At 37.7% G+C, this 12,396-nt stretch overlaps 1 protein-coding gene and 1 long non-coding RNA gene across 7 annotated transcripts in view; one reads left to right on the top strand and one right to left on the bottom strand.

Annotated features, from left to right (window-relative positions):
• The window catches only part of cntrl (centriolin), a 76,531-nt gene that overhangs the window by 6,824 nt on the left and 57,311 nt on the right, over positions 1 to 12,396 (top strand). For 4 of the 5 annotated variants that reach the window (XM_062958976.1, XM_062958978.1, XM_062958983.1 and 1 more), the window contains 8 exons: positions 2,205 to 2,335; positions 2,647 to 2,788; positions 2,958 to 3,144; positions 3,971 to 4,164; positions 7,620 to 7,742; positions 8,913 to 9,135; positions 11,057 to 11,166; positions 11,258 to 11,452. In XM_062958976.1, the coding sequence (XP_062815046.1) occupies positions 2,205 to 2,335; positions 2,647 to 2,788; positions 2,958 to 3,144; positions 3,971 to 4,164; positions 7,620 to 7,742; positions 8,913 to 9,135; positions 11,057 to 11,166; positions 11,258 to 11,452 (1,305 nt within the window). Of the gene's footprint in view, positions 1 to 2,204; positions 2,336 to 2,646; positions 2,789 to 2,957; positions 3,145 to 3,970; positions 4,165 to 5,702; positions 5,750 to 7,619; positions 7,743 to 8,912; positions 9,136 to 11,056; positions 11,167 to 11,257; positions 11,453 to 12,396 lie in introns of those variants that run through there. The other variant, XM_062958979.1, reaches the window with a different exon arrangement.
• On the bottom strand, positions 1,357 to 11,341 carry LOC107983782 (uncharacterized). Of its 2 annotated transcripts, XR_001731068.2 has the most exons (3): positions 11,236 to 11,341; positions 3,037 to 3,125; positions 1,357 to 2,764 (listed from the first exon to the last, which is right to left on the bottom strand). It is a non-coding gene; the product is annotated as an uncharacterized LOC107983782 (long non-coding RNA). The 2 variants fall into 2 exon arrangements; XR_010000057.1 differs by having other exon boundaries at positions 1,357 to 3,125.

Below are 12,396 nucleotides of genomic sequence, written 5' to 3' on the forward strand. Positions count from 1 at the left end.
ATTACATGAATCTGTTGCACAGTGTTTCCAGTTTGACTCTGATAAAAATGTTTCATAAGAAGGAAAATCAGCCTGCTTAGCAACCCTTGGAAATGCTGATTTGTTACCAGTAAATATTTGGGTTTCATGCCTTTTTATCTCCAGTGGCTGATGCTGTATTATTACTAATTTGTTCTGATTTTATGTGTTTTATTGTATTTTTAAAATGTTTAAATTGTTTCTTTTATTTGATTTATGTTATTACTGTTTTTGTTTTGATATTCGTTGTAATTGCTTATTCTGTTTTGTTTTGGGCATCGCCCCATCTTAGCCGCCCCAAGTCCCTTTGGGGAGATGGTGGCGGGATAGAAAAATAAAGTATTATTATATTATTATTATTTTATTGTATATACCTACTAGCTTGGGTACCCGGCATTGCCTGGGTTATTAGAAGAAGTCTTTTTATTTTACAAAATGCATAAGGTTGTGGGTGTAGTGCAACTCACATAATGCCAGATTAACCCCCAGAAATTCTATCAATACTTAAGTTTGTCATGTTGGGCAAATGTGCTCTAGATGCATCATTGGTGAGGTTCAGTGTGCTCTTTGGCTGCAGGGTAAACTACCGTTTCCACCATGGTTGGTCAGTCCTGTCAAATACCGCCACTATGTTCAGTTGGTTATGGAGGTTCTGTGTGCCAAGTTAGGTCCAGGTCCATCCTTGGTGAAATTCGGAGTGCTCTTTGACTTCAGGTGAACTATATATCCCAGTTCCTACAACTAACAAATGTCAAGGCCAGTTCCACCCCAAATCCACCAGTATTCAAATGTGGGTATATGGGCCAAATTTGGTGCAGATCTATTGTTTGTGTTCACATTGCTTCTGGATGTAGGTGAACTACAACTCTTATAAATCCCTGCAAAGACCTCCCATATTTTTTTGTTTGTCATGAGGGTTCTGTGTGCTGTTAGGTCCAGGACCATAGCTGGTGGAGTCCAGAGTGTTCTTTGATTGTAGGTGAACTATACATCCCAGTTCCTACAATGGCTATAAATCAAGGTGAATTCCCCCCGAACCTCTCCAGTATTTTTCTTTAGTCATGGGGGTTCTGTGTGCCAAATGTGGTCCAGGTCACCCAGCCATATACACACATACAGATTTTTATCCGTATAGAGATATACCTAGGGTCATGTAGAAATTTCTCTAGCCTAAAGGGGTTCTACATGGAAAAGCTCTGTCTTAGATCAAAGCTGTTTTGACCATCACCCCGTAAATAGTCTTGATATGCATAGTAAACACCTAAAACCATATTTATAAAAAGAATGTAATTTAAATTAGAGTGAAGAAGGGGGCCAGAAAGACATCATTCCACCATGTCTGCTGAGTCAATTATAATAATATCATCTATATATATAAAAGAGTGATGGCATCAGGGCAGCGGACAAAACAACAAAACTACAGGCCCCCCAACCTCGAAATTTGACAAAACACAACCCATCATCCATGGCTCTAGGTTGATACAACAAAAAGGAAAAGAAAAATAAAGTCCTAATTACAGGGAGAGGAATAATAGTTTTTATCCAATTGCTGCCAGTTTGAAGGCTAAGCTCCACCCACTTGGTCTCCTAGCAACCTACTCAGCCCAGGGGACAGGCACAGTTAGGCCTCACTTAGGCCTCTTCCACAGATTATCCGATTTTAACTGGATTATATGGCAATGTAGACTCAAGCCCCTTCCACACAGCTATATAACCTATTTAGAATCTTATATTATCTGCTTTGAACTGGATTATCTTGACTCCACACTGCCATATAATCCACTTCAGTGTGCATACTAAACATAAAGACAACCATACAACAGACATTCAGTACCACCACTACCTCAAAAATTTCTCACCAACGCCACAGCAACGCGTGGCTGGGCACAGCTAGTAATATATAATACTCATATTACAATATACAAATAATATAATATATTGTATATGCATATAATATTAATAATATTATCATGTAATACAATATAATAATAATACACTATTATAACTATATTTATATTACATATAATTTTACTAATAATATTACAATATATTGTTATAGTACAATATAGCAATATATAATGCTTATATTGTGCTATGTTAATAATATATTGTATGTAAATTGTATGTATTGTAGCCTTCTGTCTTCTTCCTGAGGTTCACAGTCTTGGTTTGTTTTTGTGTTTTAGTACATAGAAAATCTGGAGAAGTGTGATAAATTAGAGACCCTCAATCTGAGTCACAATCTGATTGAGAAGATTGAAAAACTGGACAGACTTTTGAAACTAAGTGACCTCAATGTGTCTTACAACAAAATAAGGTAAGCAAAGGGGGAAATGAGCAAAAAAATAGAAAGAAATAATATTGTGAGTGTTTCTGTATCAGAATATTGCACCTTAGAATTCCCAAAGCAGACATACATTGTGAGGGATGAAGAAAGAGCAATAGCTGTCAAAAAGAGAAATGAAAATGGCACTGGATACAAATCTTGTTCTTTTTTTGCTGCATATGACAACTTCCATTATTTAAAGTCGAGAATATCCTGTTTTAACCCATATCTCTGTCGCCACTGAAACTAAATTTCTGCCCATTTCATGATGTCTCATTCTACTATTTGTTGTTGTTTTCTAGTAAAATTGAAGGCATTGAGCACCTACACAACCTGCAGAAACTGAATCTGGCTGGGAATGAGATTGAGCGAATCCCTGCATGGCTGAATAAAAAACTCCGGTCTCTGCGGATCCTAAATCTGAAAAAAAACAAAATATCATCAGTAAGTTTTTTTGTGTTGTTAAAGGCTTTCGTGGCCAGAATCACTGGGTTGCTGTGACATTTTCAGGCTGTATGGCCATATTCCAGTAGCATTCTTTCCTGACATTTTGCCCACATCTATGTCCGGCATCGGGAAAATACCAATTTTTTTACATTTTTTTCTTTCCCAGCTCCACGAGGTTGCTAAACTGAAGCCTCTAAAGGATTTGACTTCTCTGTTCCTGGCAGACAACCCTGTTGCAAACTTACCGCATTACCGTCTTTATACAATTTTCCATTTGAGGACCTTGCAAGATCTTGAGGGACGCCCGGTGACAAACCACGACCGGCAGGAAGCTCTGGAGAGGTTTAATTTAGGTAAAAATTGTTTTACCTGCATGCAATTACAGGGTAACCCTATGCATTAATATTTATCCATAATTCATGTTGAGTTCAGTGATAGTTACGCCCATGCCAGTATATGTATTATTAATTTTTAATTGTGTCAGAAGCGACTTGAGAACATACTGCAAGTCACTTCTGGTGTGAGAGCATTGGCCATCTACAGAGACGTTGCCCAGGGAACGCCCAGATGATGATGATGATGATAATAATAATAACAACAACAACAACTTTATATCCCGCCACCATCTTCCCACAAGGACTCAGGATGGCTTACATGGGGCAAGACCCGAACAACATACTCAAATAAAATAAACAAAGACATGATACACAATTCACAATATAAACAGTAAAAACAGCAATACAGTATAAAACTGGAATATTATCACAATAGTTAGTAATATATCGATCGACCAGATGTGTTATTATCCTCCTGGGAGGCTTCTCTCATGTCCCTGCAAGCTAGAGCTGACAGACGGGAGCTCACCCTGTCTTGTGGATATGAACTGCCAACCTTCAAGTCAGCAACCCAAACTTCAGGTCAGCAGTTCAGCCGGCACAAGGATTTAATGTAACTAATTGTGCCATTGCAATAAATAAATTGGAATCCTATAATAAATTGTAGTCTTATAGGAAAGAATTGTGCCAAGGAGTAGAATGTTGTGATGGTAGCTTTTTCATGTTTTAGGAGCATCGCAACAGTGTTTTAAATGTACAACTAGAGGAGGAAAGTGTGAAAGCTGGAAAGGAAAGCAATATCCCCAGAATGTGTCTTGATGTGCTGGTTTGCTGCCTTTTGCAGAAGAAATAGAAAATCTAGAGAAGGACTTGGAGAAAGCTACAAAGGAGCTGGAGGACCTTAAAAACAAGCAATCGGACCTGCTAGAACAGCTTCAGCAGCAAGAAGAGCAGAACAGATTATTAAAACAGAAGACTACTCAGCAGAAGCAAAGCCACAAAGACCTGGAGAGTGAGATAGAAACAAAAAACGAGCTGGTAAAGCAATGTTTGTTTTTTAAAATCACCTTATACTACTCAGTACTCGTTTGCACTTCTGTAAATACACTCTTTGTCTAAATATATTTAATTTGCTTTGCCGACAACACTCAGTTAACATTAACAGTGTAGTAATATTGACTGTACAGAACTATAAGTCATCAATGAAATGGTTAATTAACTGTTTTTTCCTGGTTTCACTGAAAACAATAATCATATTTACATATTTAGAAATCTAAATCTTTCTAGCCATCATGCCGATTGTATTCCTGACACATAGTTGCATTTAAATGTTGATCATTAATTGGGATTCGGAGCCCCTGGTGGTGCAGTGGGTTAAACCACTCAGCTGCTGAACTTGCTGACCAAAAGGTGGGCAGTTCAAATCCAGGGAGCGGAGTGAGCTCCCACAGTTAGCCCCAGCTTCTGCCAACCTAGCAGTTTGAAAGCATGCAAATGCGAGTAGATCAATAGGTACCGCTCCGGCGGGAAGGTAACAGAGCTCCATGCAGTCATGCCAATGGCCACGTGCCTGCCTCTCCATGCATCCTGAATAATTCCACTTCACTTTTTAATTGATATGGTTGTGTTTATTTTAAGATGTTTTAAATAATTGTTGTATTATGTTATTCTGTCATTTTTTAATGTTTTAATTGTACATCAAATTGATGGTTTTAGGGCTAGTCCCCATGTGAGCCGCCCCGAGTCCCTTTGGGGAGATGGAAGCAGATTATAAGGAATTTATTATTATTATTATTATTATTATTATGACCTTGGAGGTCGCAGGTTCAAATCCGGGGAGCGAACACCCGCTGTTAGCCCCATCTTCTGCCAACCTAGCAGTTCAAAAACATGTAAATGTGAGTAGATCAATAGGTACTGCTTCTGCAGAAGGTAATGCAGCTCCATGCAGTCATGCCCATGGCCACATGTCCTTGGAAGTGTCTATGGAGAACGCCGGCTCTTCGGCTTGGAAATGGAGATGAGCACCAACCCCCAGAGTCAGACAGGACTAGACTTAATGTCCGGGGAAAACGTTTACTTTTACTATTACTTGGGATTATGGATTATTATATTATTAAGAAGCTTCTCTTCCTGTTACAATATCTCTTTCTCTCTTGAGTTATTTCTGCCTTTCTGGATGTGAAATCTATAGGTGTTTATTATATTAGCCTTTGTATGTTATCCCTATTTACTCTTTTCCTTCTGGATGATAGTTGTTGCTTATCTATCCTTTCCTTTCCTGATTTGATCCAGTTTTGGGTGATGCTGGCCTTCTATTCCTCCGCAAAGACAATCTGTGTATTGAGATACAGTCTTCATGTTTTTATTTCTACCCTTTCTTAAGCCATTCCCCGCATCATCCTGATTTAGATTCCTTAGCTGTACTTCGTTCTGTAATTGTTTGTTCAGAACTTTACTGCAGCATGATTAGGGTTGTTTTTTTGTCATGATGTTGGATACAAAACCAATCTTAATTCTTTTCTGTGTTCAATCTCTCCTGTTGCTCCTATTCTCTCTCTTTTCCTCTCCTTTAGTCCTTTCTTCTGCTACCTCTCGGACCTTGCTGCATGCTCTCCCTCAGGTATCCAACAAGGCAAAGTGCCCGAAAAAGAGAGATAGCACACACTTCTTTGCAAACCGCATACAAGTAGTAGGGTAGCTGCAAAAAAGGGTCATGTTTGGCATCCAAGGGGAGGTGGGAAAATACATTTTGGATTTGTGTTACGTTCGGTTGGCTCCTCATTTGGATAAAGACCCTAATAACCCAGCGACCCAGTTTATAAAATCCCTTTTTTTACATTTCTATTTTTATACTATTTTCATACTTTTCTTTAATGCATAGAAAGAGATATTTATACTATTTGTTAAATAGTATAAATATTTCTTTCTATGTATTAAAAAAAAGTTTGCATCAGGTCAAATAGTATGAAAATAGAAGTGTAAAAAAGTGGGTTTTATAAACTGGGTTGCTGTGAGTTTTCCGGGCTGTATGGCCATGTTCCAGAAGCATTCCCTCCTGATGTTTTGCCTGTATCTATGGCAGCCATCCTCAGAGGTTGTGAGGTCTTTTGAAAAACAGGCAAGAGGGGTTTATATATCTGAGAAGTCCAGGGTGGGAGAAAGAACTCTTGTCTGTTGGAGGCAAGTGTGAATGTTGCAATTGGTCACCTTGATTAGCATTGAATGGCCTTGCAGCTTCAAGGACTGGCTGCTTACTCCCTGGGGGAAATTGATTGTTAGGAGGTGTTAGCTGGCCCTCATTGTTTTCTGTCTGGAATCAGGAACAACACTCAGAAAACAGGAGAACTACCTATGTGGGGCTGATTGGGGTAAATTGTAGGGGTGATAAAGAAACGTGATGTATATATTCAGTTTTATCATATATTTTTACTGTATTGTTTTAAGTGTTTTGTTCAACTTACTATTTGGTGTGTTTTATCGAGCCTTTTAGATACTGTGATATGGCTTAAAAGCTAATAGATAAATTTACTACAACTTCAGGATAATTCCAAACAGAAAACAATCATGGCTGGCTGACACCTCCTAACAGAGGATTCCCCCAGCCAGTAAGCATCCAGTCCTTGAAGCTGCAATGCCATTCAATGTTAATCAAGGTGTCCACTTGCTACATTAACCCTTTCCTCCAACAGACAAGAGTTCTTTTTCCCACCTTGGACATAATTCCACAGGTATATATATAAACCCCACTTGCCTAGTTTTCAACAGACCTCACAACCTCTGAGGATGCCAGCCATAGATGCAGGCGAAACATCAGGAGGGAATGCTTCTGGAACATGGCCATACATCCTGGAAAACTCACAGCAACCCAGGGTTTTATAAATTTTAGTAAACTGAGAAATCACTTAGATAGTGTCCTTGTGTGCATGTGTGTTATCCGCATTGTGTATCACTTGATTTCCAGGTCTTTTTGGTGTGATGTGTTAGGTAGCAGATGCCTGCGATACAATCAACCTTATATCAATCATATAACTGATAAATGCACATACGTCAAGTGAGATGTGCCGCTTGCTGCATCATGGCCTGTGTGTGTTCGTGTGTGTCTTTTGTTGAACTAACAGAGCAATCTTAACCTGACCAAATTTTGGGGTGGGGGGGGGGGGGGGGAGCCAGCACTCTGCTAAAGTGCAAGTGAAGTCCAGGGAATTGTAGTTTTTCCACTAGTTTCTTCTGAATGGCTGGTGGTTAAGATTGCACTGTACTTGTAGAAACATATCATATAACAAATCCACTTGCCACTAAAGTGTGGCTGAGGGAGAAACCCCTCTCTGTCTACTGTTAAAGTATTATTATTATTATTATTATTATTATTATTTGATGTCATGTCCATGTCACCTAGCGATCCATGATATTGACATGCTGCTTGAATCTTTGTTTTAGTTTTTAAATTAATTGGGATTTCTTCTATTTTCAAAACAAATCTTTCCCATTAGCTGAAGCAGAAGGCGATGGCCTTAACTCGCGCCTGTCAAAAGCAATACGAGTTGGAGCAAGAGCTGGCTTTCTACAAAATTGATGCCAAATTTGAACCATTGGATTATTTGTATCCAACTGAGGTAAGGATTGGAAATGATTATAGGCTTCAAGAGGTTAGCATTGGTTTGTGGATGCTGTTAATGACTAGTCATTCCAGGGACCCCGGATTGTAAACATGCAGAATTATTCTCTTAAAAAATATTTGTATTTGTGCCCTGTTTTTTCTCTCTGAAAAAGAGACTCAAAGCAGCTTACAGTAAAAATAATAAAACAATTTAAAACCTAAAAATAAGCAAACATTAAAATAGAAATAAATAATGGTATTAAAAATAAACAGTTAAAACCAGTACTACTACTACTACTACTACTACTACTACTACTAATAATAATAATAATAATAATAATAATAATAATAATAATAATAATAACAACTGTATTTATATCCTGCCACCAGCTCCCAAAAGGGTGGCTTATAGAAAGCACCATTAAAACCAATTCAAAATTTATATATACCGGTAGCTAAAACCACAGCACTTCCCTGACTTGCCCTTAAAAACTTTGGTATAAATAATAATACACTTTGGTATAAATAATTATAATTATTATTACTGCACAGCTCATTAGGAGTTGCTTGTTTGGAGCATAGATATTTCTTGGTATTGCTGTTAAAAACTTAAGCATATAGCTAAACAGATGATGATGATTATTATTATTATTATTATTTAGCTGCTTTGACTATTCTTGTAGAGAAAAAAGGTGGGGCTTAAATAAATAAATAATACCTGCCCCTCCTCAAGGTTTGAGGCAGGTTACAATACAGTAAAAAACATTGCCATTGAATACGTATGATAAAATTCAGACACTAAAACACATAATCACAAAATACATATATTAAACTATACAGTGTAAGTGTATGATATAATATTATATAATGTAATACAATACAATGCAATATAATATATAATATGACATGATTTGGCTAGCATCTCCGGATCTTTTCAGGGTGCATTGTGGCCATTGTTTCTAGTTCTACACATATGATACCAAATAGTAAATACATTTAAGCGTGTAGCCTTTTGTTTCTTACATTGATAAGACCCTTATATTGTCACACTGATTTGCAAAAAAATGTGTTATTGCAAATGAATCAAGAGCCAAATGCCAACTATTTAAAAACATTGAGCATTGACGTTATGTATATCCCATCATGCCGCTTTGATTTATGCAGCCTTTTAATATGATTATTATAGGATGTCGAACTTGACGACGTACCGGGTGAAAGCCCTTACATTGGGAAGGCCAGGTACAAAAGGAACGCGTTTGCTGTGGAAGGTTATATCCCCAACAAAGCCCAGAAAATACAAGTTGGAAACATGGAGCAGGAGGAGCAACATAAAGTTCAGCAGCTTAAACTGAACCTGGTTCAGTCACTCGATGGACAGTTAGAAGACAAGCAGAGAAAGATTAAAGAAGGTATCAACATATTTTCTTAATTTTGTCCTTAATATGTCTAAGAGTGTCTTCTGACTCTTGGTGTATGCTGAGCAATCTCAGAATGTGTGGCTATATTATATCATATTATGCTATACTAATAATATAATATATTGTATATACATATAATATTGATAATATATAATGTAATACAATATAATAAATTAATATAATAATTGTATATTTATATTACATGTAATACTACTAATAATATTGCAATATAGTGGTATAGTACAATATAGTAATATATAATGCTTATATTGTGTTATTCTAATAATATAATAAATTAATTGTACATATAACTTGTAAGCCACACTGAGTCCCCTTTGGGGTGATAAGAGCGGGCTATAAATGATGCTAAAGGTAAAGGTAAAGGTTTTCCCTGACTTTAAGTCCGGTCATGTCTGACTCTGGGGGTTGGTGCTCATCTACATTTCTAAGCTGAAGAGCTGGCGTTGTCCGTAGACACCTCCAAGGTCATGTGGCTGGCATGACTGCATGGAGCGCCGTTACCTTCCCGCCAGAACGGTACCTATTGATCTACTCACATTTGCATGTTTTCGAACTGCTAGGTTGGCAGAAGCTGGAGCTAACAGCAGCCACTCACACCGCTCCTGGGGTTTGAACCTGGGACCTTTCGGTCTGCAAGTTCAGCAGCTCAACGCTTTAACACACTTTGCCACCGGGGCTCTTTATTATTTATTTATGCTAATAAATAATAAATAAATGAATATATGAATTCAGTGGGATCTCTGCAGAGAGGATATTAAGGTTGTGTCTTTCCAGCTCACATCTATGTCACACAAATTTAAACAAATACATGGCAGGAAACTATAATAACTTTGGGTTGCTCTGAGTTTTCCGGGCTGTCTGGCCATGTTCCAGAAGCATTCTCTCCTGACGTTTCACCTACATCTATGGCAGGCATCCTCAGAGGTTGTGAGGTCTGTTGGAAACTAGGTAAGTGGGGTTTATATATCTGTGGAAGGTCCAGGGTGGGAGAAAGAACTCTTTCCTGTTTGTGGCAAATGTGATTCCCCGCAGGCAGGAAGCAGCCAGGCTTTGAAGCTGAAAGGCCACTCAATACTAATCAATGTAGCCAATTGCAACATTCACACTTGCCTCAAACAGACAGAGTTCTTTCTCCAACCCTGAACATTATTCCACAGATATATAAACCCCACTTACCTAGTTTCCAACAAACCTCACAACCTCTGAGGATGCCTGCCATAGATGTAGGTGAAACGTCAGGAGAGAATGCTTCTGGAACATGGCCAGACAGCCCGGAAAACTCACAGCAACCCAATAGTGATATACGTTTATTATTATAATATTTATATATATATATATATATATATATATATATATATATATATATATATTTTTATATTTATAATTATAATTATAATTATAATTATAATTATAATATTAATATAATTGTCTCACATCACCCTCAACTGGTGCCCTAAGTCAATGAAAGCTTTATGGCTTCTATATTCTTTCCTCTTTATCTCTTTGGGTCGTGACCATCGCTTTTTATCCCACAACACATACCCCTTTTAAATGTATTTATATGATTGTATTTTATTGTGTATTGCTGGGCTTACTCCCCATGTGAGCTGCCCCAAGTCCCTTCGGGGACATGGGGCGGGATATAAGAATAAAGTTGTTGTTATTATTATTATTTGAAACACAACAAGATGAGTCCACAGCAGACACTCTGCTGGCTGTTGTATTGGATCACACGTCGGACACTTCCCAAGTGTTTATTACTATTATTATTATTATTATTATTATTATTATTATTATTATTATTATTATTACTTTGTAACTGCAGCACCGATCTACCTGCACTTAAATTGCTTCAAGTTTTCTAGCATTCTATCTTTGTCCTTTTTTTCAGCCCAAGAAAAACTGGCTGAACTGCACGGCAAAATCGCAAATGTAGAGCAACACATTTTAAAAGCAACGGAGGAGCTTAAACAAGTCCAGGATGCCGTGGCTCAGAAAAAGGTGCGTCTGACCCCCTCAAAAGCCAAAATCCATATATTTTGAGGGTTCTAAACCCACTGTATTTCTTACCTTACATAACGTTTGATTCTAGATGTCAGAAGTAGAAAAAGATGGTTGTAGACAGCAACTCAGCAGCAAGATATTTCTTCTCAATCAGCTGCGAGAGGAAGCTCTGCAACTAGAGAAACAGATGGAAAGGCAGAGGCAGGAAATGGCCAGGAAAGAGAAAGAGTTGGAAGACTTGCAGAGCTTCATAGGTTCACTGGATCCTAAAGACCCCAGACATGTGAGTGACGGTTCCTTTTGATGTGATTATGATATCCGTGAATGGATTAAGATCTCCACTGCCCACCGTTACATGTTATTTCAGGTAGTATTGGTGATTTAATGTGTTGTCAAAGGCTTTCATGGCCAGAATCACTGGGTTGCTGTGAGTTTTCCAGGCTGTATAGCCATGTTCCTGAAGCATTCTCTCCTGACGTTTCGCCCACATCTATGGCAGGCATCCTCAGGGATTGTGAGGTTTGTTGGAAACTAGGCAAGTGGGGTTTATATATCTGTGGAATGATGTCCAGGGTGGGAGAAAGAAAGAACTCTTGTCTGCTCGAGGCAGAATGTGAATGTGGCAATTGTTCACCTTGATTAGCATTGAATGGCCTTGCAGTTTCAAAACCTGGCTGCTTCCTGTCTGGGGGAATCCTCTGTTGGGAGGTGCTAGCTGGTCCTGATTGTTTCCTGTCTGGAATTCCTCTTTCCTGAGTGTTGTCTCATATGCCATCAGTTGGAGCACCCTCCCCCAGTAACATGTTATGCTAATAATATAATATTTTATATATGTGCGTGTGTGTATTGTATATACCGTATATACTCTAGTATAAGCCAACATGAATATGAGCCGGGGCACCTAATTTTACCACAAAAAAACTGGGGAAACATTGACTCCAATATAAGCTGAGGGTGGTAAATTTTAGAAATAAAAATAGATACCAATAAAATTACATTAATTGAGGCATCAGTAGGTTAAATGTTTTTCAATGTTTACATCAAGCTCAAATTTAAGATAAGACTGTCCAACTCTGATTAAATCATTGTTCTCATCTTCTTCAATGTAAATGTTGCTTATGTATCCTGTTAATAATAATAGAGTAAAATAATACATGTAATAATAATAATAATAATAATAATAATAATAATAATAACAGAGTGAAATAATAAATGTATTAATAATAA

The sequence above is a fragment of the Anolis carolinensis genome, unplaced genomic scaffold, assembly GCF_035594765.1.
Source record: "Anolis carolinensis isolate JA03-04 unplaced genomic scaffold, rAnoCar3.1.pri scaffold_7, whole genome shotgun sequence".
Classification (NCBI taxonomy): Eukaryota; Metazoa; Chordata; class Lepidosauria; order Squamata; family Dactyloidae; genus Anolis; species Anolis carolinensis.